At 36.9% G+C, this 26,712-nt stretch overlaps 3 protein-coding genes across 9 annotated transcripts; 1 reads left to right on the top strand and 2 right to left on the bottom strand.

Moving 5' to 3' along the window:
* Positions 1-5: 5 nt before the first annotated feature.
* Positions 6-4,678, bottom strand: LOC114880862 (GTP-binding protein 2). Of its 3 annotated transcripts, none has more exons than XM_029197326.2 (7): positions 4,597-4,678; positions 3,256-3,534; positions 2,885-3,181; positions 2,492-2,752; positions 2,023-2,413; positions 1,666-1,951; positions 6-1,324 (listed from the first exon to the last, which is right to left on the bottom strand). In XM_029197326.2, the coding sequence occupies exons 2-7, from the start codon at positions 3,530-3,532 to the stop codon at positions 1,040-1,042; spliced, it is 1,797 nt and encodes a 598-aa protein (XP_029053159.2). In that variant the 5' UTR covers positions 3,533-3,534; positions 4,597-4,678; the 3' UTR covers positions 6-1,039. The 3 variants fall into 3 exon arrangements, with proteins under 3 accessions (XP_029053159.2, XP_029053158.2, XP_029053160.2); XM_029197325.2 differs by lacking the exon at positions 4,597-4,678 and adding an exon at positions 4,405-4,590; XM_029197327.2 differs by lacking the exon at positions 4,597-4,678 and adding an exon at positions 4,508-4,581.
* LOC114880859 (BTB/POZ domain-containing protein 7) lies at positions 3,938-24,568 on the top strand. Of its 3 annotated transcripts, XM_029197317.2 has the most exons (13): positions 3,938-4,279; positions 5,309-5,433; positions 6,480-6,576; positions 7,069-7,331; positions 7,511-7,875; positions 8,363-8,913; positions 9,050-9,213; positions 9,290-9,674; positions 9,761-9,913; positions 9,974-10,130; positions 10,229-10,407; positions 22,670-22,882; positions 23,286-24,568. In XM_029197317.2, exons 4-13 carry the CDS (start codon positions 7,090-7,092, stop codon positions 23,571-23,573), a joined length of 2,697 nt encoding a protein of 898 aa, XP_029053150.1. In that variant the 5' UTR covers positions 3,938-4,279; positions 5,309-5,433; positions 6,480-6,576; positions 7,069-7,089; the 3' UTR covers positions 23,574-24,568. The 3 variants fall into 3 exon arrangements, with proteins under 3 accessions (XP_029053150.1, XP_029053152.1, XP_029053148.1); XM_029197319.2 differs by lacking the exon at positions 3,938-4,279 and having other exon boundaries at positions 4,729-5,433; positions 10,235-10,407; XM_029197315.2 differs by lacking the exons at positions 3,938-4,279; positions 6,480-6,576 and having other exon boundaries at positions 4,731-5,433.
* On the bottom strand, positions 10,975-20,565 carry LOC114880863. Of its 3 annotated transcripts, none has more exons than XM_029197329.2 (2): positions 20,466-20,565; positions 10,975-12,700 (listed from the first exon to the last, which is right to left on the bottom strand). In XM_029197329.2, exon 2 carries the CDS (start codon positions 12,688-12,690, stop codon positions 11,452-11,454), a length of 1,239 nt encoding a protein of 412 aa, XP_029053162.2. In that variant the 5' UTR covers positions 12,691-12,700; positions 20,466-20,565; the 3' UTR covers positions 10,975-11,451. The 3 variants fall into 3 exon arrangements, with proteins under 3 accessions (XP_029053162.2, XP_029053163.2, XP_029053161.2); XM_029197330.2 differs by lacking the exon at positions 20,466-20,565 and adding an exon at positions 17,479-17,644; XM_029197328.2 differs by lacking the exon at positions 20,466-20,565 and adding an exon at positions 13,518-13,664.
* Positions 24,569-26,712: the final 2,144 nt, after the last annotated feature.

Here is a 26,712-nt window from a genome sequence, read left to right as displayed (position 1 = left end):
TTTTCGTTCTGTTTTATTCAAGGTATTTTACAGTTTATAATGAATCGGTACAATCCAGATTTAACATAAATAAATCAAATTCCTTTTTTTCTTCTCTCGAGGACGGCTGTATAATAATTTACATAACTGAACGTTAAACGTTTTACGCGATATGTATCTTTGGATGATATTGAAAGAGATATAATTCTAAGTAGTTCGCAAATACAACCGTCTTACATAGATTTTTCTTTTCGTTTTCTCTCTGAAAAATCTTACAAACTAAATAATATTACATTCGGCATCATTATTATTTGATAATAATAACTACGAAAATATTTATCTTGTGTTAATCGATTTTAAATATATTCTTCATTTTTTCATGTTTTTCTTTCTCTTTTTCAAACGACATTAGCAGAAACTCAAGGATAAATTTATTTAAATCTGACAGAGAAACATTACATTATTATAATGATTGTTCTCACAATGAATTTTTTAATTATAGCGTCATACGCAAAATGATGACATCAACCATTTAAAACGTTCATTCATTTCGTAATACGAAATAAAATGGTCATAAAGACTATAATAGAAGGTACGGTGATGAATGTCAATGAGATTTACGATCGTTAGACCATTCTCTCTTTAGAATCTCTTTGCCTTTCACGTACCCGAAGTATTTATTGTGTATTTCATTCGTTTTGTATTGCCTCGTCTATTGGGTTGCAATTCTTAACAGCCCAAAATATATCCTCTAATAATAAAGACATGAAACTATCCAGGTCGCCTAACCCTTCGCTTTTCCAAGTAAAAAAATCTTTGTCGCAAAAGTACAGAAAACTAAAATAATATACACGTACAGAAAACCAACAAAAAACTCCATCTTGTTTTTTCATTCAAAAAACTATAAAATCTATCGAAGACCTGGTAAAAAAAAAAGTACTATTTTCTTGTATTCTATAAAGATAAAGTCTTCAAAAGATACTTATACTAGGCACGCGACAAGTAAATTTTCCTTTGCAAACAATTTGCAATACTTTTTACACACAAAAGTTTATCAGGTTTATTGCATACTGTTCTGTTGACCAATTAGAGGAAATATCTGTGTGATTTTACCGATCCCCTTAGTGCGACCCTCTCGCAACAGAAGTCGCATACCAACGTGCAGGTATTCCGGATGATTAACAAACCTAAACAGCACGGATGCTGTGTCGTTTGTTTGCAAGCCTCTGTCTTTAGCATCCATTATCCCTTTAATGATACACGTCTGCCTCACATTCCCTATGTGTACAGTTGTTTGAAATCCAGAGTATATTGCGGTTGCGTGATACACTATTAACACAGTTGCCTAAGAAAGTTAATAAAATATCAATTACTGATTTGTTTCATGGTTAACCCTTTCGCTGCCACGGTGGTCCCATGGGACCCGGCGCTTGTCTTTTCATTTGGGCCATGGTGGACACCGGTGACCACCATGAATTTAATAAACTGCGTCACGGGGCCACCACTAAGAAAAATGTGCTATTGGCAAGATTGTACTGTTATTTTAATATATTTCGCAGTTCTTTGCCATTATAAAATTTTTAATATGAAATTTGTATCGTGGCTCATTGGTGTAAGTTCAAAAATTCGCATGGCAGCGAAAGGGTTAATGTATTTCAAAAAGAACGTGAAAATATTGAGACGCACTTGGAAGAAAAGTGTTGCATGTGGGTGGTCCCATACAGAGACTAAAACCATCCCAGGTCGAAGATGAGGTAAGGGGGGACTTCGGTTCGTCGGTGGTGCTAGGGTTAAACTAGCACTCTGTGAGGCTCTTACTAAACAACATGGAGCCTTATTACGATGCAGACTGACGACTTTGACTGGACTAAATTCACCATCTGGTAGAGGTCCGACTAACAGTCGGGTACCAGGAGCGATTGCTCCTTTCACGAGTAATCCTCCTAAAACGGGCTCGTTCAAACCTGCCACCCTATAAAACAAAGCACGTTGTATTTATAAAATACCTAAAGAAGATTAATTGATTATTTTGTGCGTATATACCTGAATGTTTCATCAATTTGAAATAAACAGGATTCGGAATCTGACTCTATAGAATTCACATCATGCGGTGATAAATTCTTGATGAAGTTTGTCAGATTTTCTAAACCCTCCCCGGTAACACAGCTGACGTTAAAGACTGGTACTATATTCGACTCGTAATCCCACGTCATTTGACTATTATTGTACGTCACCAGTTGCTTAGAATATCCCTGCGCGTTAATAGCATTCTCTAATTGATTTATTGTTTCTGGAATACTATAAAAGCCAAGGTCGATTTTGTTTACAACTACGAAGAATGGAAGTCCCAGTGTGAGGCACAGAGCCATATGTTCCTGTGACGCCTCGTTCATGGGGGGTGCTACGACTAGCATCACGTGATGAGGTGAATATCCTAAAGGATGGAGTTGTATATCAATCTCGAAGGGTCGGCAAATTTTTTAATCTGTTCAGATAATTCTGATTCTTATACCTGTGAGTCCGAGTACAGTTGTCCTCAAATATTTCCTATGCCCAGCTAGATCTATAAACGTGACTACTTTCGAGGCGTGCTCGCATATCTCTTCGGCAGTTGCCATTTCCGCATAGTTCAATACGTGTCCGTCGTTATCAAAGCCAATAATTTCGTGCGATATCGATGACGTACGACCCGTTTTTATCTCATGCAGGTGCCGCAACATGTTGAGTCTCGCTCTTCCTCTACCGTTATCTAATTCACCCTGGGTTAATACACCTGCGTAGAATCGTGGATGCATTAAAATTCGTGTTTTACTTGGAATCGTATGAAATGGACAAACAATGGGTATAGCAGAGTAAACTCTAAGTATATTTCTCTACCTTAAATGTCCTCTGCTAATCCTCTCACCTAAGAGAGTTGACTTTCCAGCATCCTGCGCACCAGTGACAGCGAGCCTTAAATCAATTATACTATCCTGATCCTCCCTGTCTCCTTTTCTTAACTTTCTCACTAAGACCTCGGCTACCCGCCTTTCTTCTTTGCTATTACCGTGCGTGGACATGTCTTTATTTTTAGAATTGGCAAGCCTTTCACGCAATATACTTGTGGTAGCACCTAATCTAGCTGCCATATCGTTTAGGGTTTTTAGAGATGCTTTCATATCTTCCCTTGTTAAGCCTGTTAACTTTCCATTGTCCTCTACACCTGAGAACAGATCAAGTTTCTATTAACATCACTGGAATACATCTACAATGATTTAGGGAAATTTGTTTAATTACCAATTTGGTAAATAGCTTCCCCATGACCCTCCCTAAGTCTCCATTTCATTTGCGTTACAAGATGTTCAAATTTCTGACTGGACGGGTTGATCAACTTTAGCTTATATTCAATGTTGCCCTCTTCAGGTTCCGGTGGTAGTCTTTCTTCCTGATCATCCTCGATGCTCGAATTTTCACAATCAGATATCCCATTCCCTTCATTTTCTGAGTCATTCCAAGATTCCTTTCTCGTGTTCTTACCATTATTTGGATCAAACAATTCGAAGAAAGACTCCATATCTGCAAACAGTTAGAAGTATCGATAATTGTTTCAAGCAATCAGAGCAACTAATAATATATGAATTATAATGCATATAAACAAAAGCTATTTTGAAAGCTCAGACTATTAAAAGTAGCAATATTTTTCTGCTATTGTAGCCAACAATTCTGAATGAAATCTAGTTCATTAATCGCGTGTTTTGCAATAGCATTACATCATATTCAAATATTATAAATTACACGTATTGCAGATTGCAAAATTTTTTTTTTAACTTAAAAAATTAATATTTTAGGAATCACTTTAGAAAGAAAACAGTAGCGCATTTAGATTATCTAGAATCAATAATTATCAATTAAAAAATTTATAAATAATTATTTTATATTGTTATTAACATCGTTTTCTATATTGGATCAATATATAGCGATATTGCGTCAGGATTGATTCAATACTTTCAGATCGCGTCAATCTTAGAGTATATAGATCATTTTCTCGTTCTGGGATTAATTCATATTTATGCAGGTTTCAAGGTTTGGCAAACTTGAAATACATTTAGAAGGACGGCAAGTTGTAAAATAATCGAGCGCGCCAAATCCGCCACAATACGCTTTAACAGCTGTACGTGTATGTGACATCACGCGACACAACGAAAACGAAAACAAAAGTGTGTGCAAACAAAACGTATACGATGCGCGCGAGTGAGCATGTATTTGTGGATCGCAAGTTGGAGATTACGTTTGTCGAATCGATAAATACGTGCACGTAAAAGTAATTCTATTGTCGAATATACGATTGTTGCAAAATTGAAAGTGACAGCTACTTGACAGAGAGAAAAACATCGTTCACTTTACGCGCATTTATGATGATTCAACGAGAAATAATTTGAAACTCACTGCATCTTACAAATCGGTAGTACTCTCTCCACGGATCTGTACAATCGAAAATCGAAATTCTATTCAATACTCTTGTCGAAGTTGAACAGCTCAACACGCGTACCTCTCACTTTCCCTCCCGTTTTTTAATATACGATCATACACGATTGAATCCCGACCTGTGTACTACCAGCTTTACCAATCCATTCTTACCAAGTTCCAAACAGATTTAGTTCCAACGCGATGTTTCTCGTATGCAGATGACGCCTCGAGCGTCTTCATTGTGGCTCCACCTTTAGGGCAAAGAATTTATTAGTTCCATAGAAACGCAGGATAACAGTTCCGAACAATCGTTTTGGTCATGCAATTTGTTTAAACAAAAAAGAACTCGTCATTGTTCAGCAACATCGAAGAAATTTTTCTCATTTCTATCAGCGATCAGTAAACCTAACCTCTTTATCATTCGAAACTAGTACGAGATTGGTTACATGAATTCTTGAATTGTGTGTATTCGCGCATGATCAGACCGAAATCTATATAACATATAAATCTTGTCGTGTTATAGAAAAATTTCGTCGCTGTTTATATCCCTTTAATTGATACTCTTATCTGTGAAACCTTCGCGAAATATAAACGAACTATTTCACACGCTATTTTTAACGTTTCCCGTTATTTTCGTTTCATTTATCTTCGATCCGTTGGCAGTTAGTATGTCTACCACCGTCGGGGTTTGTTTTCCTACGACCAGACGGTTCGCTGCGACCGCAATTATGCATCGTCGTTTGCACGGCTCTATTTACTTAACGTGGCTGAACAGTTGTTCGTCGTAGAGCTTTTTTTTCCTTTCGCAAGTTTCGACGATATGGAGGTAAAGGGGTTACGGATCGTACGCATAGTGCCGTGACCAAGTTTTATTTACATGCAGACTAAAGCTGACGAGTATAAACATGGCCGTCGCGCTTTGTGATGATTACTCGTGCCAGTTTGAATCGAAGGATGTCCGGAGAGAATGGAAATAATGGACGGAACGTGTGTAGCCGAGATATCCAGGTAACGAAACAGATTGCGCATCCTGGATCATCTCGATGCCTCGGTATCAAACCGCGGCTCGCTCGTCGATCATGCATCTCGGTTTTATCGTACACGTACCTGCACGCTCGTTATTAGATACACGTCTCGTTTGTTTTCATTTATTTTTCTCTATTCCTTCCCCGCGTAATCGCGAAGGTGATTGAACTTCGCCAGGCATACGTCACACGCAGTGTTAACTACGTAACGCGATCGCAATCATAGCTCAGCTGACTACTATTGACCTATTGATGTGTTGCTGTCAGTTGTCCGAGCTGTTTTGTAATGGAGTTGCTGGATGCTGTGCTCTTTATTTCTTTTCCCTTGTAGGATTAGTGATTTTTAGTGGATTTTGCGAATAGTGTTGTTGTGCAATTAAATTTGGTTGTGCTTCTTATGAGTGTTTCATTTTCTGGTGCAAATATATCTGAAGAATACTATACATATATATATATATATCTATGCATCATATGTTCAGTATATTCATATCTGCTGATTATTATTTGATTTATGATTGTTTTAAAATAATTTTGTTATTCTGTATTATTTTTGTCCTTAGAATTATGTTTGCTAGTATCGCTTCTGTTATTTCTATGAAGATGTCTGCGTGTAATAGATTATTTTAAGCGTACATTGATAATGTTCCTGTAATAAAACCTTCAACCTTTATATTTCTTTATTATAGTCAGTTTTCCTTGAACACATCGTGCCTTAAAGTTCCACTATTACGCTTGCGACTTTCAGTGATAAAAAAATCTTTCAGAGCAGGTCAGACATAAATCACTGTTATCATTTTTCTGCTGTTGAATCACGCAAAAGCGTTTGTTTAGCTACACTCGTCTGCAAGAACTCTTTTTTTTTTTCTTAAATAGAAATTAGTGCTTATTTATAGCTTCCGCTTAGATCAGAGAATCGAAGAGCTCTGTAAAGAAATCATTAGTTGGAGCAGCCTGACGTAGTCCATATAAGATCATTAATAATAATTTAATGAACATGTGATCAATTTGATAAAATTTCTTCCTTTCAAGCCTCGATAATATCGTTGGAAATGGGTGAAAAAAGTTTCAACAATTGAAACGTATCCGTTTAAAAGGCGCTTCAGAATCAATGCAGTACACTTTCTAGGTAAATATCGTACGTTGGCTAAAGTGAAAGTTTCAGATGCGATCGGTAACTTTCGTTTATTTTTACGTAAAAATCATTTTCGCCGTTTGCGAAACACTTTGCGCAGAAAAATACCGTTCAACGAAACGGTGGGTGTTTAAACCCACGAAACGTAGAGGCGCGAAAATAGCTCGTTAAAGTAGTACACTCGTGGTAAACTGTTTAATTTTCGCCAAATAAATTTTCTTCTTCCATCCTGGCGAATATAGAATCGAATTGCATGCGAGTTATTTAATTATCCCCTCGAGGATTGTTCGTTTTGGCTCTTTTGGTCCCCCAATTTGGACGTTCAGTTTTTCGTTCGTTATATTCGTTTGTGTAAAATAATATCCCGATAAAATTGTACAATCGAATTCAGTTTAATCGTTGAAAAATTATCGAACGTTGTTTAACGCGTTTTACAGACCGATTAAATTGGATTCGTTTTATATAATTGATGCACGATGATTACAGGCTGTGTCGTCTGGGTGAGCAATGAATGTATTCCGAATTTTGACACCGTGTGTATTGCAACGTAGACGACCAAAGGAGGCAGATAATTCCGATAAAAGGGATTGCTGGTTCGTTAAAAGACGGCGCGGAGATGCTTCGTACATGATACATAGAATGGGTGCTTCTGCATCGTCAAGCATCACCAATGTAGGTGGAGATTCGGTCCAAGCAGCTAGACTCTCATCCTCCGGTAATCCTCCTGATCAACATGGCATTGCTATCAGGTATTTCAATATTTACCGTCAGACTTTATCTTGTGTACTCGTCGTCTCTTCTATCCCCTAGATCTCTAAATGATACACTTTCATTAAACGTATCAGAGTCTTAACGTGTCTTTGATCTTTAGATCATGAAATTGATAAAGTCGAACCCGATGCTGAATAGCCTGTTGGAATTTTTACAGGGAAAAGAAGAAGAAAATGACGGGGTTCGCGACATTGAGGAAGAAATTCATTCGAAGGCGTCGTTCTTCGAAGGCTTGCGACCATGGTAGGATTATCCGAGATCTGGTATCAACCTGGAGCCACTTGGAAGCGACCGCTCTCTTGGAAGAATACGAGGCGTTGGCCGCGTTAAAGGATCTCCATGTCCAAGCCGAATTAGCCAGACCACCGGCTGCCACGTACAAACAAGATTTGTCGAAGCTGTACGATTACAAACATTGTTCCGACGTGGATCTCGTCTACCGAGGAGCCTGCTTCCCCGTTCATAGGGCTCTTTTGTCCGCGCGTTGTCCATACTTCAGGGACTTGCTAGCTGGATGTCCGGGTACATTTTGTCTTCTGTATACTCTGGAGTTGGGTTTACATTGGTGTAGTAAATTGATTTTAGTTATGCCAATAATCTTAGCCGAGTAGGATTGACCGATTCTCATTGAATCATTCAAGTCGAGCTGCATTGGGCATGGTTAAGGAATAGGGCACATTGGAATTAATTTTAATAGCTTATTTTAATAATTTATTTCGAGATCACAAAAATTGATTTCATATCAAATTTTATTATTAAAATGAGGGAAGTAGTTTGCAGGGCAAAGTAACGGATTATAATAGTATTAATGAGGTCAGATAATAGAGCAATAACTACATAAATGTAAACTTAAAACAGGTTTCAGTTTAAAAAATAAACAAGCCTGTTTGTATACAGTGACTCACTTATGTTTTTTTGTACATTGTTATTTACTTTATTAGAAACAAATATACGTGGGTCACTGTGAATTGGGACACAGCGTAGACTGAAAGGATGTCTTTGATCGTAGGGTATGGTGCTAGGATATGCCTGGAACTGAGAACACCGAATCTCGAAGTACAAATGTTTTCGGCTCTGCTGCGCTATCTCTACACTGGTGATATTTGTCCGCACGATGCTGCTCTGGAGGCGAATCTGTTGCGACGACTGGGAGAGGAATTCGGCACGCCGAACCCTTTGGAACACGATCTCAGATACTTGCTCGACACCGGTGATTACGCGGACGCCGCATTAGTGTTCACGTCGGACAGTGATTACCAGAGACCAGATAGTGGAAGTTCAGAATACGGATTCCGGCCAAAGTTAGAACTGCCATGTCATAAAGCGATACTTTCTGCGAGATCTCCGTTCTTCAGGAACTTAATACAAAGACGGACTAGATCGGGGGAAGATCACACAGAAAGGGCGCTTCATATACCTACTAGAATAGTTTTGGACGAGAGTGTAATACCCAAACGATACGCCAGAGTATTATTACATGCAGTGTATTTAGATACCGTTGATTTATCGTTAATAATGAGAGGTAATGGTTGCGGGAACAGCGCTGGTAGTCTTGGAGAGGTAATTATATCATTTCCTTCTAATTCGCTGTCTCTAAAGTGTGCGATAATAGGACCTCTTTAATCGACGAAGATTCAGTATTAAAGAAAAATTTGTTTCTTTTTAAATAGACTATTTCCTATACATCTGTTCCCAGGTTCAAGCCCTTACACATACCGGACGGGTTCGACCAAGTCCCTTAGAGGAAGCAATGGAATTGTACCAAATCGGCCGATTTTTGGAGCTAGATATATTATCACAGGGTTGTGAAGATCTTATTTTAGAATACCTTACATTGGAATCGCTTCCGGCTGTTTTAAAGTAAATCTTCAACGATCCTACGAATAGATTTCGATGAATTATTTCTTTAATTATCCTGTGATTAATTTTCTTTCAGATGGGGCAGTCAACCTCACGGTTCTGCCTGGGTACACAGGCAAGCGTTGCATTATTTGAGGGAGGAATTTCAACCGGTCGCCTCTTCTTCCATTCTTCATCAACTGGATCACGCACATTTAGCGAACGTTTTGCAAAGCCACTTCTTGCAAGCTAGCGAACTTGAAATACTGCAGGCGGTACTCAAGTGGGGGGAACAAGAATTGGTGCGTCGCATGGAGGATCGGGAACCAAATTTGCTCAGTCATACTGTACATTCGGTTACGAGAAAGGGACTGAAGAAAAGGGATTTAAGTGATATAGAACTGCGAGAGATACTTAGTGAACTTTTACCGCTTGTCAGAATGGATCATATACTACCGCCTAATAGCGAAGCCTTGGCACAGGTACGGAAACTAGGATCATATATCATTTGAATTTATTCAAAATACTTGTTACGAGGAATTCAATCGAGCTTTTATAAATTATTTAGGCTATTAGAAGGGGATTAGTTTCAACTCCACCGAGTCATATGATAGGGGATGAAAGGGAGAATTTACGCATGAATGCTTGGATAAGGGGTGGAAAGAAAAATGGATTTTTTGTCAGGCCGCGCCTATTCATGCCTTATTACGAAGAAATAAAGGTACGTATCGAAGAAACGTTTCATCGTTTCATTATTCTCTAAACGCTACTCGGTTTGCAGTCTTTAGTCGAGGAACAAATGGTCCAAGAAGCAGATTTAGTAAGATTACGAAGGCCGCGATACGTGGCGGATATTCCCGATGCCTTGTACATGGTTGACGAGAAACCAAGACCAATGGGTACAGCGGGTGTTGACGTTCTCGCCGCAGCGTTTCCAGGTAATTTAATTCAGACCGCTTCGTTATTTCATCGCGTTTCCAAAGAGACTTGAAGGTCTCTCAAAAAATTCGGTCGTTTGGTATGCGTTCCATTTAAGTTCCAGATTCAGCAACCTTGGCAGCTATGTTGAAACGAGAACAGAAATTAAGGCAGTCGCCCAGTTGTCAGAGGGCCATCAGTTTACCACTCTCGTCGCGTCATGAAATCAACAGGCAGGTGCGACTACGCGTTGTCAGGGAGTTCAACTTACCTGACACTGTGGCTGATCTCCTGGAGGTAAGTGCAATCTTTATTTTTTCATATTTTTAACCTTCGCGTTAATGAGTAGCCGTTTCCACAATTATTATTTTTAAACTGTTTTCCACTGACTCGTTATTATTTTGTATTTTTGGTACTTGTGTGCTATTATGTGATAATAATAATTTAGCAGCGAGTGCAGTAAGTAACATACTTAATACTTTATCAGCTCAGTTGATAGTATTATCTAGAAATTTTCTTCAAACGTTATTAAAACTTTTCCATTACATCAATGGAGGGTTTAACATGTAGAGCGGTTGAAATACAGCTTCCGTATTGCAATGACTATGGACTGTTCAATGTTTTCGTGTTATTTAGAAGTCTGAACCGCGGTAATTGACTGCTTATTGTCTCGAAACAGTACACTCAATTAATCGAGAATGAAAATGTAGTTTAAAGTGCGTCTCAATGTCGCGTTACATAAAATACTTGTCATTATCGGGTTGCATGATATCCGTCGAAGCAACACGAGACAAGATACTCTTTGCAACATCTCCATTTCGTGTGACCACAAAGAGAATTCAAACAATTATTGAGCAGAATTAATTTTTTTCAATAATAAAATAAACTTTTTATTTCATAAAAACAGTTTTGTGCAATGTATAACATTTCAAAGTAGAGGTATAATAATCTTTTGTTACAAAAATCTATCTAATTATTGAAGCTTCATTAATGAAGCGTGAACATTATTAATATTACGTATTTGGTGGTTCCTTAAGAGTAAGCTGTTAAGCTGTTTCATTTTGAAAATGTTGTAAATCCATTTAGAATGAATAATCTTGTATACTTGATTAAATTATTTATCTTATCGATATTTTTGAAAGAATCGAAGGACAAATGATATCTCTGTACAAGAAAAGTTAGATTTACATCATTTTTAAAATAAACAGCTGATGCAAATCCTTAACTAGCAACAATTCTATTCAATATATAATTCATTCTAAATCATCATTCCTTCTAAAATTGTCTTCTATCGTTTTTGTACTTTTCGCCCTCGTATAAAAATATCTACACTCGTCATAATTATTTGACTAACCAGCCCATCTTATCGAAGATCTGCACGTTGTGCGCCAATTTCTGTTTGTAAACATCATCGCCGACTCGATTCAGGAATATATCATCACCCTTCGTCTCCTTGATCTCCGGCGTGGATCCTCGAGGGGCCTGAATCACTTGGGCCATCATCATGCATTGATTAAACTTGAGGGTGGCACAACGGTTCACAATCTCGTCGAATTTCTGCTTGGCGAAACTGTCTGTCTCCACTTTCAGTGTCTTCAAACATCTGACGAAACAGGAATAATAGAAATCAATCATGTCGTTCAGCTTGTTATCCAGGATGTCCTTCTTCGCGCTGGATATCAGGAAGAAGATCAGGTCGTTCACCCCGTAATCGTACACGCACAATTGGAAGTCTACGATCTTCATGTCGATCAGTTCACCGCGTTGATCGTGTCTGAACATCATGTTGTTCACCCAGAAATCATTGTGCACCAAGGTGGCCCATGGTTCTTCGGGTTGGCCCATGTCTTTGTTCATTTGAATACCATACTCTATGGTTTTATTCACACGTTCCAAGTATGGCTTTAATTCTGCTATGTCGTTGACGTCCGCCTGAGCTTTTCTGATCATATCGATCACACACTTCTCGGTTGTCTCGTTCAGCACGTCGGTCAACACTTCAGCTGCCATTCTCTGAAACAATTGAGGTTTCTTGATCTTCAGGGCTATCGTGAGGGCGTGCAACCTGGCCAATCCTTCAAGAGCAAACTCTGTGTGAATTTTATCCAGTCCATGGATTCTATCCTCTGTGTCGTATCCATTGTACTTGAGATTTTCTAAGATGATAGCTGCCTGTTGATCGAACGCTTCAGGATCTTTCAGACCCATTCTACCACCAAAGTATTTCGGTGCCAGATCGTTTATGTCCTTCTCGTTGATACCGCTTTCTAATTGAAGTTTCGTGAACTCTTTAGCCATTGCGCTGTAGAATCGAAGCTCCTTCTTGAATGTTACAGGACTGTTAAACAGGTCCAACAGATAGGCGGATGTGGGCGGCAGTTTGCCAACTAGATGCAGAGTGTCCGTTTTGTTGAGACGAGTCAGGGTGACGTTGATGGCCAACATTAAGCTTCCAAAGTTCTCCCCTGGAGCGGTTAGAGGCCTCCATTCTATCTGCTTCACTTGTATGTCCTTGCCCAGACTCTGAGCCAGAAGTTCGTTAAAGTTTTCAACTGGGAACGGTTCTATCGACGGTGACATTATCGTTTGCCTGGAAAAATATTTTTGCTGTTATTCTAAATTATTTTTCCTTCTTATATTTTGACAGTGAAACAACTGTCTATTTAATTATAATTATAAAAGAAATAAAGGCCCCCTCTTAGAGAAGATTCTTGTTTCTTCGAAGGATCTCGTCAGAGTCTTACGTAAAGGTAATGAAATTACTTGCTGTTTTCTCTTAGAACTTGTAATAAATTTTACTCAGACTGTTAGAATCGTGTTTGTAAATAGAGGTTGCTCGTGGAATCCTAGGGTTATCTTTGCCATATCACACGTCTGCATAAAATCATCGGTGTTAGAAAACTATTTATATACAATGTTACACGTTTCATTAGTCATATCTTCTGCCCATTATTTGCGACGTAATTGCGTTCAGGAATTGCATAATTTCAATTCTTATGTGACACCGTCGTTCTCTATGTGTTAACGCAGTGACTATCAAGTTACTCATGTGTGAGTGATGCTTGAATTTCTTTACTTAATTAGGAATATTCTTATTAACTCTCGGGTGGCGGACCATGGAGAGAGCTCCAATTTTTATTTAATTTAGTATCATTTTTTAAATTATTCTTTTAATATATGAAACTTTAATTTACAAATTATACACCTAACTTTAGTTGAGTACTTAGAAATGACAAAATCTAACACTTTTTTAATTCGATAAAAATATTAAATTTATCAATTGTTTATTCTCAAATTCCACTATTAATATATGAAAAAAATATTTTCCAAAATTTCTTTCAAATTTCGCAATGAAATTAGCTAAAATAATCGGAAAAATCTGTCGAAACTCTTTTTGAATAACTCACCCTAAGGAAGATTATTCGTCGATGATATTTACGCACCAGAGCTTGAATCACTGTTCACAAGTCGTTTTAGCTAACGATCTAAATTCATATAATTTATATAGAGGCAAACTGTCGATATAGAGCTACGTATCGAAGATATGAACATAAAATGCCTTCGCAGACGTTTAAAGCCAGCCGGGCAACAGCGATAACACTTATCGTAAGTGCTCATTTTTTGTTTTTCTTTTTTTTTTTTAACATCCATATCATTCGCAATTACACCGATTACAGGCTGCACTATCGGTCCATCGTACTGCATTTTAGTGTTTTCGCTTGTTTCGTACTCTGGCTCGAAATCGTTTCAAGGAATCTAATTAACGCTCGCTCATTGTCTCCGGAATGCAAATCGGCTGCATCGTAGTTCGAGTTGTCCGATCATGTCGGATAAAATCGTACTGCGTGCGCTGGCTGCGTGATAGTAATTTTCAAAAAAATTGCATCATCGAATTACCATAATAAACACGTGCTTCGTGGCGTGTTGGTTTAAGCGAATCGTTTATAATTCCCGACGACATAAGTAGGTTGCCGCACGACAAACGGAAATGCATCGATGCATCGATTTGTGGTAATTCGTCGTTACGCCTGAAATATTGACAAACCTTTGTATATTCATCCGTTTCGATGAAGGTTGAAAGCAGGGTCAGCCCTGAGATTTCGGGGGTTCCGAAAAAGGGCCCCTTCAGATATAGGACATAAAAGAGTACCTCAAATAAAATTGATAAAATTAACGTTAGAGCTTGTATAATTAATTTAGATTAATATTCAAGTAAACATCATGCATTCATAGACGTAAAATCGTCTTATGGGGGTCCTAGGTGGCCGCCTAGTCTGCCTAGGCCCAGGGGCGGCTCTGATTGAGAGGTTTTGAACTTGTAGGAAAGCTACTCTCCCTTCGATTTCGATGATTTTTAAATATGTTGTAAAATTCGTCATTTTAAGCAACTTTTTTCTCTAAGCTCTATGTAGGACTCGATTAATTTGCGAGATATTCGCGAAAATCTATGAGTACTATTACATTGAATTTCTATAGTATTTTTCTTGATAGCAAAATTAATAATTTTTTTACACCTGGTCGATTTGGAATTTTTGCATTCCCTCAAATATTAAAATTTAGACGATTGTAACGTATTGTAAATTATCTTTTTTTATTTGCAACGTAAAGTACCCAAGAATTAACATTTTTCCGTCATCATGTTCGAAAGGTTTTGATGCGAAGTTGATAAGAAACTAACGCGTCGAGGACGATTTTAATAGTGTTCGATGCATTTGATTATCTATTCAACTGTCGATCGCATGTCATCGAGGAGTTCTATGAAGTGAAACGAGTTATTGATTTTATAATCGCAGTAATATAGATTCTTAATTGCAAATGAAATTTTTTTATCGGTTTCAAATAGAAAATCATCGAAACGTTCAACAATTTTCTTAGCGTTATTACCAGTTTCATTACGGTGGATATTAATAAATTGATCGTTAACCGCAGGAATGTTAACAACTTCAATATTTGCGCATGCATAATTCGGAGCGGGCAAACAAATCCGATGTTATCGCGTACCCGTTAAGCTGTTAATTAAACAGTTTACCGAGGCAAAAACAAACGCGTGTTCACCGTCTATCAGTATCTGTGTTTAGAAAATTCATTTGTTTAATGAAAGAAGCTGCTACTTGATATACTCACTGTGATTAACCCGTTAATACCCAAGTTTCGCAACTTTTTATTACGCTCCTTCGTTATCACAAATTTCTTATTTAATTGTCTTAAAAAGATACCTGGAATCTTTATTACAATTTTAGAATTATAAATTAATATTTGCTTCACGTACCTACTGGTTTCTATGTTTATTTATAATAGAAATTATCAATCCGCGGATGGCGGACCATGGAGAGAGACCCGATTCTAAAAGGAACTTCAAACCTTTCGGCATAAGAATTTTTCTTTGCATATTCATCTTTCATTTCGTTCCACCGAATTCGTGGTCAAAGATCGCTGAAAGAGAGATAAACGCTGTAGGAAGTCGCACGAGCGGTGTTTTTGAATGCAACGTGCTCGCGACAAATTATTTACAACGGCGATATTATCTCTTGAACGACTTCCGCGGTGGTGATTCTGTGAACGGCGTTTTCGCACGCGAGTAGGAGGAGACCCCGGCACATCCGAATATGTAAATTACTGGGAAACGTTTGATCTACGTCAAGACGACTCTATTGTACCGTGAAATTCTTCTTGCGTAACGCGTGTAATTGCGACCATAATCACTCGCAACGAAAATTACGATTTCGAAAGTTTTGATTACACTGATAGTCTCGGAGCTGTTGGAAAGTCTTGGTTCTTTATAAGAGATTAACAGTGAAAAATATTCGTACGTATTTTGAAAGAGAAAAAAAAATTAGATGGAATCTCGTTTCGTAAGAGGATGCGAGAAATTTTGATGGCGCTCGTCAGATACCGGTCGAACATAAATGGAAAAATTGTTTCTAATGACAGGAAACGGTTTCAGATGGAATCTTTAATCTTGATGACGAGTCAAAAGGAACGTGATAATGCAGAAAAATGTACGAATTCATCGATATCATCATTCTTTGCATATATACCTTGTAATGTTGTTTATTGTCGGACGAAAATACGATACGATTTTCAGCCTTGACTTTTATCACATTATGTGTGACAGGCAATAATCGAAATCAAATACATCAACTACCTATTGGTTTAATTACATTTCCCTCATTAATATTTATATGCCGACTGGCATTTCAATTCATCGTTTATCACGAACAACGATCAATCTGTCTTTCATTAAGAGAACCCATTGTTTGATATTATACAAGCCATTAGAAGGGAAAAAAAAGTGAAATTCAGAGCTGATGATTATTATTTCCTCATTTTCTAATTTGAACGAGATTTAATCCTGTTACAAAACCATTGGATTATTCATTTTTTAATTAAATATTCCCTCAAAAATTAGTCAATTTTAATATAATTTTCTATTTCATATTATTTTCATTTTCTAAATTGAACACTGTTCCTTTAAAAATTATTCTTTTAATATACAGAATATATTTAACTTTATACATATTTTTAAGTTTGTAGCTCCACTATTCAGGGTTAAAAAAAAAAAATAATTAGAGTGTGATAGACCTCATCTTAACAGTTAGGGGTTAATTCCAGAGCGAGCGAGTTTCAATTCATTTCTAATGCTTTCATTGTTTTAATAATATCATAAGCCAAAATCACTCCTCCAGTAGTAATCTTGAAGACACAAGTAAAACTTTATAATTTTTTGAAAAGTTTTTAGATGAAAAAAATGATATATTTTCAATAGTTTTTAATTAGTGGATTCGACACCCCTCTTTAGTCTTTCTAGGGTTAATTATGAACCTCTTCCTGTTCTCAAATGATTTGTTATCACTAAAACAAGCTTTTGAAACGAAACACGTACACTAGTGGAATTACTTCTGGACACTTTTAAATTTCGCATTTATTCAAATTATTTAATATACAATCATTTATATTTTATATTCTAATCATTGTTTTCTAATTTTAGGACGTCACTTATATAAAAAGATTACACTAAAAGATTATAACAAAAATTACAATTTCAGTACATCAAAGGGGTAGAAAAAAATTAATATTTCCTTGGATATCCTTTCGTCCTGTGATTGGCTATTTCACATCGTATTGCCAGGCGCAAAAACAAAAACAACAACACAGTTTAGATTTTTTTAAATAAAAATTTTCAAACAGTTACAAACCAAATCGTATGAAAATATTAAGTACAAACATTATAGATTACAATAAAAATATTACGGTATCAATTTAGCATAGCAGAATAAACATTTTCTGCAGAAATATAAAATAAAGAATATTTTTATTCAAAGTGTCCAGAATTAATTCCACCAGGGTAGGTCTGCTTATCAGAAATACCTTCAAAATCAAAATCGCATTAAAAGTCAGCCCTCCTCAGGATTCTCAAACTGTATGTCCTGAATTCCTTGCACGATTCCACGGGGATCGAGGAGCGAAATGCAGTCGCGAGAAGCGTTGTAAAAACACTGTTAAACAAGCCGTCGTTTGGACGATACTCTAAGGCTGCTAGAAGCGGACTCTATTTATAGTTTGCGAGGCACATCAAGAAATCTAACGTAATGCGATAACTGTCGCACACAGGCCGGAAAACTCTAATCGCGCGTAATTTGTCTCTATCGGTTATGTCGAAAAAAGGAAAACAATAAGTACTTTGGGAGGTCGGGTGGAAATAGATCCTTCGATCCTTGTGCACTAAGATATACCATTTGAATAAAATTTTGAGGATTTATAGAACGATTCAGGATAAAAATAATGAAATATTTCAGTGTCGTTTCAGGGTGTGAAAATTTACCCCAAAGTCAATTGAACATTCTCAACTTTATTTTATTTTGGACGATCAAATTAAAAATAATATTTCATAGCGAATGACTAAATTCGAGATGAAATTAAGTTTTCTTAGGAAAAATGAAACTCGGTAATGGTCCTGGGTTTTCACCCCTCCCCATGGGCATCCCCTGAGAAAATGACAATATATCAAAAGGAACCACCTATAGGTCTGTGAATTGAAGTGAAAATTTGAATTGATATTTATTTATTTAATAATCAAAAATTATTTTTCGATTTAAATTGCCTTTAATATTAACACTAGAATTACCAAGCCAGTCAAAAAGTTTCTTATTTTAAATTATAAATTTTATCGAGGTACTTTTGTTGGAATGTATTTTGGCTATTGTCAAGATAAAGAATGAATTATGTTTCATTCTTTACATTATTTTCAACTTAAAAATAAGCGTGTATCCTGTAATTCTAGCGTCAATATCGTCAAAATTAAGATAAAACTGAGAATTTCTGCCTCCCCTCTATCGCCATTTTCTAGTCCACCACTTACTTCCATTTCTACCGTATTAAACGCATTAACGCGTTAAATGTTGCCAATTTGAGACATCGGTCAGCATGATTAAATTGAAAATTAAGACAATTGTATTCTGAATAATTGCAATTACCATCGCGCCGCGCACGGTCATTTTCACAGCGACACAGTCGACATATTAAAAACACAATAGCCGAGGAACGATCGTGACGAAATGGCACTTTAAAAGAATAATAGAAGAAACAACACCGTTCTATGCAACTCTTTGCTCGAAGGTAAAAAAAAAAAACAAAAAGAACTGACTCACTGACTTCCTTTCCGTTCCAATTGCCCGATTACGAAGAACATTTGATCGAGAGAAAGTGTCGGGAACCTAAGAGTCCGTTACGTAGGATCTATTTCCTTTTATTTTCATTAATCCGATCGATGTTCCTTGATTCGTGTTCGTTCGACACGAAATCCTTCGCTCGTCTCGTCCAGCAACTTCGTTGCCTCCCAACTCCTCGAAACTTTGATGATAAATTTAAAAAGATTCGGAAAAGAAAAAGGTCGCGGAAGGATTGAAAGTTTTCCGTCGTACCGTTTCCGCCCATCGATTCGCTGGATATTGGAACGTTGTATCTACTGGAAACGAAACTCAATTTCGGAGTCCTAAACGAATCCAGACGATCGAGTTTATTTACTTTAGACGACTTGACATTTCGCCTGGTTGCTTGCTTTCCATGGGAAATAACTTTTCATGAAAAGCAAACGTTTCACTCTTTACTCGCCAACTTTTTACTTATACCAGTTCCAGTATCGATACGCGATTTTATTACTGAATAATTGAGTCGCGAACGCATTATACCGTCTAATCTGACTCGTCGTTTTTCTGATACGAGTCAGCTGTTTTTCTTTTCCTTTCGATAACGTTTTAATGAATTGAGGACGTTGTACCTTCTCTTTTTTTTAATTCAAGAAACGTTTCGATTTTTATCATTTGCTTTTGCCTAATCAATTTTAGATTCAGTATCTGAATTTATAGAAAAGGTGACGATTAATTAATTAAAATGTTAATTAGATTCTAATTACAATTTATAACACCTTCAATCTTCTTTTATATAGTTTTACTGCTTCTTAAATATTAGACGACTTTTTCTCATGATTCTATGGATAAGATTTGATCCAACAAAAGATTATCCTCTCTTTATCGCTCGGAGCAGTGTCTCGGTAAACAGTAAGCATTACAGCGTCGTTAATTAACTTATGCATGTTAAACAGCTGACGCGTCGAGGTGTCAGAGGTTCAGCCGAGATGTCGCTTTATCATCAACAAAAATGCAGGAAATCTTTTCGATATCATTGCCCGGTAGTTTTCCAATCGATCGGTTACCTGTTCCTGTTGCTGGTCAATTTCGCAATTACACGATCCCGGTCACACAACTGGCTAACACAGATCACGCCCGCGATCGCGTTTATTTCAGGATCTATAAAACTTTGAAAGCTTCGAATAATATTGAAACCGTTCGATAGAATTTTTGGTGGAACACTTGAGAGGTTTCATTTGAAAAAATAAACCCTCCAAAATTTTATTTCAATTCGTTTAGAATCTTTTATCGGGGATTGTCGACTATAAAATTGAATGAAAACTTGCTTGAAAAATGGCAAGAAAAATCTGTAGAGCCTCTCGAAGCTTTGACGATAGGTGTGGAAGATAGAAAAAATGAATAATTAAAAAGTGTCAAAGTATCCCTGAAAAGATTCGAGCTTCCGAGAATCTTCAATTTAAAGTTTCCTTTTCGAAGAGATGATTAAAGTTTCCATTTCGAAGCTGATCAAAAATTCTCTACCATTTCGATCAGCGGAAATTCATTAATATTCCTCTGGCAGCTACGAAGAATCACCGAAATGGTATCCAATCAAACGCGACCCAGTTCACGAAATTCGCGGATTCACGAGAACTCTGGCACGGATATTGGACTTTCGCGGCGTTATTATTAAAAGCCGACGGTGTTAGAATCGTTATCGAGATATACCTGTTGCTGCTGCAGCGTCGAATAATCGGAAATAGCGGTCGAACGTGGCCGATCGACGACGAATGCAGCTGGTTGGCACAACGAAGCAATGACAACTGAGCCGAGCTTCGTTACCGTTTGACTTTGACCCCTATTTCTCCCTCTTTTCGTCGCTCATTCATGTTATCCCCATCTTTTAACTTCGATACGAATTAGCGTGAAATAATACGCGTTAGAGGAAGCTACTTACCCGTAGATTTACGGTGGGAGATGCATTTCTGTCGGAGCGAAACGGTGATAAAGCGCCCTGTCGAAAAATTCATTATTTTTAATTCAACTCTTCAATAAAAACGCGCAAAGAAATATTAATTCAAAGTTAAACATATCATTTTTCAACGAAAGGGTTTGATTTATTGGAAGAATGATTTTTAAAGGAATAGAAATGAATTAAAATTGGAGCTCTCTCCATGGTCCGCCATCTGATGGTTCAGCTTTTCATTTATTATTATATTGTAATATTGGTTATCAATAAATTCTACAGTACAGGAATTTATTACACTTACCCGTAGATTCACGGTAAGAGAGGCATTTCTGTCGGAGCGAAACGGTGATAAAGCGTCATGTCGAAAAATTAATTATTTTAAATTCAACTCTTCAATAAATACGCGTAAAGAAATATTAATTCAAAGTTAAACATATAATTTTTCAACGAAAGGGTTTGATTTATTGGAAGAATGATTTTTAAAGGAATAGAAATGAATTAAAATTGGGGCTCTCTCCATGGTCCGCCATCCGAGAGTTGAGCTTTTCATCTATTATTATATTGTAATATTGGTTATCAATAAATTCTACAGTACAGGAATTTATTATATTTCTCTCTGAGCCATTGATTTTCTAACTATCGTCGAAGAGTTAATACTAGTAAATACCAGTAGATTTTGACGATTAAATCAGGTAGGCGTTTACTATCCCAGCCCTGTTTCGAGGGTTCTACTCGCAAAGTTTGTTAAGCGTTTCTATTGGAATTAAACTTGCATTTGATCTAAACGGGTTTGGACCTTAATTCTCCTCGCTGTTGCAGTTTCATCGATTTGCTTGCAATCGTGCGGTCGGAGTTTGAGTAACGGACGTGAAAGTCGTGTTTCAATTAGGCGATAGATTCTTGTTGCAGTTGAAAGTTGATTTAGCGGATTTCTGGGGAACTGTGTCTCGAATTCTGTTTAAGATTATTGTTTACCGTGATTCACCGAGTGATTGCGTTTAATTACTTTTTCAATTATATAGAGCGTTTCGTAACGTGAGAAAGTAAAGAGGAATTAGGTTGAAAAATAAGCGAGAAAAGTTTACAGACGCGCGTTGTATCTGTTTAGAATCAACGAACGCCTTGTTATACAACAGTGTTCCATTCTGGGAATGGATGAGTATTTCGGGACGACTTGCGATTGTGCAAGTATTTGTTAATGTCTAGTATTAGAACAGTTAAATGAGAATTCGAGAAGAGATTGCAGAAAAATACTAATAGCACAGTGTCGGTAATAGTATAATTATTGCCATATGTGTAATTATTTTCCTTAGACTTTGAGCTCTAAATTGATATGGCACAAGTGGGATTTTACAACACTTTTATGTCATGAATTTATGTTAGATTTATGTTTGATCCATTGTCAGCTTTAATCGACAATCAGCCACTTTGTATTAAAAATATTAACGAAAGCTTTATGTAATTATTTTCCTTAGATTTTAAGCTTTAAATTGATACGGCATAAGTGGGATTTTACGACACTTTTATGTCATGAATTTATATTAGACTTTGTATATGTCGAAATCGTTTTTTCGAACAATACATTAATTTCACTTTGATCCATTGTCAGCTTTAATCGACGACCAGCCACTTTGTATTAAAAATATTAACGAAAGCTTTATGTGATTATTTTCCTTAGATTTTAAGCTTTAAATTGATATGACATAAGTGGGATTCTACGACACTTTTATGTCATGAATTTATATTAGACTTCGTATGTGTCAAAATTCCTCTTTCGAATACATCAATTTTACTTTGATCCACGATCAGTCACTTCGTATTAAAAATATCAACAAAAGCTTTATGTGGTTATTTTCTTTGGACCTTAAGCTTTAAATCGATATGGCACAAGTGAAATTTTACGACACTTTTATGTCACGAATCTTATGTCTAACCATAGATATCATTCCGCGTATTTTCGCAGAACACTGCGGCGTACAGTATGAAAGATCAGAACGAAAGGCTGACCGATATCGAGGACATGGATTCACCAGGGATCGGGATGAACACGAGGACAGTTCCGCCGTTGTGTTACGGAAGAAACATGACATTCCCCCGGCCAGCCTCGTCCTGTGCCCACAGACACGAGCTTCCGGCCATAGTGACCGAGGGTGAAAGCTGTAGGCTTCTCGCTGAGGTAGGAGAACCCTGAAAAATTCCATCGCTAATTTATCATTGAGAGTAATTCAAATCATTTTCTATCTTTATAAATTTAATTTCTGACATGTTCAACCGATGTTCTAAATCAGAGAGCAGAGAACACACTTGATTCACCCCTCAGTCAACTAATCTCAATTCTATTGACCTACTTTGTAATCAGATAGAATTGATCAGTGATTCGATGCAAATTATTGCACGAGCACACCATACGTTTGCAATAGGTGCAGATATCGATGCACAGGCTTGTTTCACATCAGCAGCTACAATTATTTTAATTTCATCAGGAATTAACACCGACGCTCGATTGGAAACTCGTTCACCATAGACCATTTGTTTATTGTATAATTTTAAATAAAACGCAACGTCACTTCATGTTTCAGCAACAAGAAAATAATTCATGTAGCGATGGACAATTGTCAGGCGTGATGCCGGATGTGGCGATGGCGACAGCTTCGTTCGGGGCTTTGCAATTGATAGAGGAACAAGAGTTAGAGTTAGACCTGGGCGATGGAACGTCCCATCTTCTGCAGCATGTTTCACCGTCGAGCGGTACCATGGGTTCCCATAGGTCTTCGCTTCCTCATCCACATCAGAGGCACTACTCCGGACCGCCTCCTCCACCGTACATGTACCACCGAGCTGGCACTGCCTTACCGAGATTTATTTAAGATTTCTATGAAATAAGGACTGTATGGCAACTATGAAATCCCTGAAAGGGTGGTTTTTTTCCTTCTTATTTTATGAATCGAAAGAGAACCACCGAGTGCATTCTTTGTATATCATCGTTCTCCTCTTCGTTAAAGCAATTGAATGCATGCTATAATTATAATTGTTCTGAATATAATAGCTAATTTGATACCTTCATTAAAGTGAAGGTGTATGGAACCAAAATGGACACGTTCCTTGCACGAGCTTAGTTACTTTGTAAAAGAACACCTGTAAGGTGGACATCTCGTGCAAATTCCCTTTTAACGATCCTTCAAACTGTATATATTTAACCGTTGTAAATATTATTTAAACGATCGAACAAAAAGGTGATAGGATATTTAGATTATCGATACATGTAATTGGCAATTTATGCTTGATTATGTGGGAGCAGTTAGGGGTTAATTTATAGAATGATGTATAATTTTCTCAAAGGTATATACGAAGAAGTGCACTCTTCGTGGTTCGCTAGGAGACCACGTGTAACGTCGTCGATGAAAACTTGAATTCTTGCGGGTACAAATGCCACCGATACGATTTGTACGCACGTTTTAATTTAACTAGCAGCTTAACGAACCGTGTAGAGGACCCCCTTTGGTTTCAGGATACTTCCTAATCGTAAGTGAAACCACGAGACAGCGGCTCGTGGTAATCGTGGAAAGTTCATTGCTTGTTAGATACAATCACGTAATTATAAATGGTAATTTCTAGGTGCAGACGGGCGTGAGACGCAGCTGCAGCTGTCGTTCATATTAAATTATACAGGATATATCGGGGAATCATGGTACGAACGAGAGGAAGATGATTCTTGATGGAGGAACAAGTCGATTACGTAGAATAAATTATTTTCTTATCATCATTCGTTTTCGAGGAAATTGATCTTATAATTGTATAATTAGTGATCCTTAATTTTGTAAATTATTCTTTGAAATAGAAATGAAAAATTAGTAACAATGTAACAAAAATATTAGATTCTTCAGAATGAAATTTTCCAAATTAATTTTCTAAAAAATTAAGCTCTCTAGGAAGAAATTTTATTCTACATTTTTTACTTATTTTTACACTAGGAATCAGCCCTTTTTTTCGTTTGAAACATGATGCTCGATACAGCCTGTACATACAGGGTGTTTCAAAGTTGAGCAATCAGTCTTCTATTCTAAATGAAATTAATTAAGTTATAATTGGCAATGGCAAAGCCACAAATAGATCTTAATTTATTTAAACGATAATCTTTCAATATTTCACTATTAAATAGTGTAATTCCTGATCGTTTTAACTTTGCAATATCCTGTAACACACAATGTATAGGCGTGATACAAAATGCGTGTGAGTGTACGTACACGAATGCGCCAGCTCTCTAAGTACCGTATAAAAAGTGTTAATTAAGACAATTAATTAAGCCAATGCTGAGAGTGAGAGAGCGAGAATGTGGCCGACGGAACGACTGGGAGAGAATGACTTCGTTGAAGAAAATTTAAGCTGAAGAACGGAAACGAGAGATAGAGAGAATGTGTGGGTGAAGCTTATGTGGAGAGGATACACACAGAACATGTGCAGGTATATATGATCAGTGTTTACGAACAGTTATTGTTCTTTATTTAAACGAAAAAACCGCTGTGGGTATGATCTTTGCTAATTCATATTACCTATGATATTCAATAAATAATTATTTAAATATTATTAGTAGACGCACCTTTGTCTTCGAGCAGCGTATCGTTAAATTATTGGTTTCTACGTCCACAATAAAAATTTCTTTCTTTTTCTTTTCGTCGACTTAGAGGAATATTAATTACAGTGAACCCCTATGTAAAGCTTGGTATAAATTAGATAATTTTTTTTTTATATGTTTCACTTGATATATTTAATTTACTTTTGTCCAATGACTCTTCTTTTCATTTTGGTCCCATTTTTTGAAACACTTTGTATAATTTATTGCATTACATTGGGGTCCACTGTATTATTATTACAAAAAGCAGAGAACAAGGAACGTGTAATGTGTTTATATTATTCCTTGTTGTACAAACATGTTCCTTTTACTTTTGTTGGACGAACAAAGTATCGTGTTCAGGTGTAGTGGTCAGACGATGCCGATTCCGCGGCGGGCAAAAATCGTTTGTTGCTTTCGTACAACGAGATATTCATAGTTTTTTGTCACAAACACCCGTGAAATAAAAATGACGTTCATTAAGGAAAAGTGTATCCCAGACGTCTTTACAAATTATTATATTATTTGCAGATTCGTCGAGGCTGTTTCGTCGAGTTTTCCTGGTTTTCTTTGATAAGAGGAACGCTCGGAGACGGAGGAAAAAGAAAGAACGTAAGAACATTATATCTCCTTTTTTTGCTACAATGATTCAAGCATTTATATAAGAGGAACATTAATTTCCGCGTTGTTGATTTACCGTGAAAATTGAAAATGATCATGACCTTTTTTTTATTATTATTTATGGAATGAAAATTCTAAGTTCCTCTAAAATCAGCGCCGGATTAAGGGGCGATTTAAGGGGAGGTTTAAGGGGGTATGGCCCTGGGCCCTACTTTCCAAATTTTCTAAGCTTTCCATATCTAAAGGCACCCTTTTCTAAGCCTTTCATATCCAAGAGCCCTCTTTCTAAGCCTTTCATATCCAAAAACCTTCTTCTAAGCCTTTCATATCCAAGGACCCCCTCCTAAGCCAATTAAAAAAATATCGAATTAATTTTTTTCTTTTTATGAATTTCAATTTTTCAACCAAGCTTATCAACTAAAGAAGATTCTCGAAGGTTTCATAGCCTCAAGGCCCTAGAAATCTTAATTCAGTTCTGCGTAGAATGACAATACACGAGTACCAAGATCGGCCGAGTTGCCAGAAGTCTTATGAAACGAAAATTGACACAGAAATAGTCGCATAGCTCCGCGACGTCGACGACACTCGTGGGACGAGTGTTTTTACACGAAGACGGTCGTCAAAGGGTTAAGTAGTCTAGCATCAGCCAAGTAGGTCAGTGAAGTAGAAACGTCTGCTGCTGATTATACAATTTTCAGTTTCATCCAGAATCTTCTAGGTGAATTTTCTTCATTTACAACGTATCAGAAAAACTTTGATAATTAACGTTTGAATTT

This window comes from Osmia bicornis, chromosome 8 (assembly GCF_907164935.1).
Source record: "Osmia bicornis bicornis chromosome 8, iOsmBic2.1, whole genome shotgun sequence".
NCBI lineage: Eukaryota > Metazoa > Arthropoda > Insecta > Hymenoptera > Megachilidae > Osmia > Osmia bicornis.
Note: the sequence above shows the minus strand (reverse complement) of the source record. Positions and strands in the feature narration are given on the sequence as shown.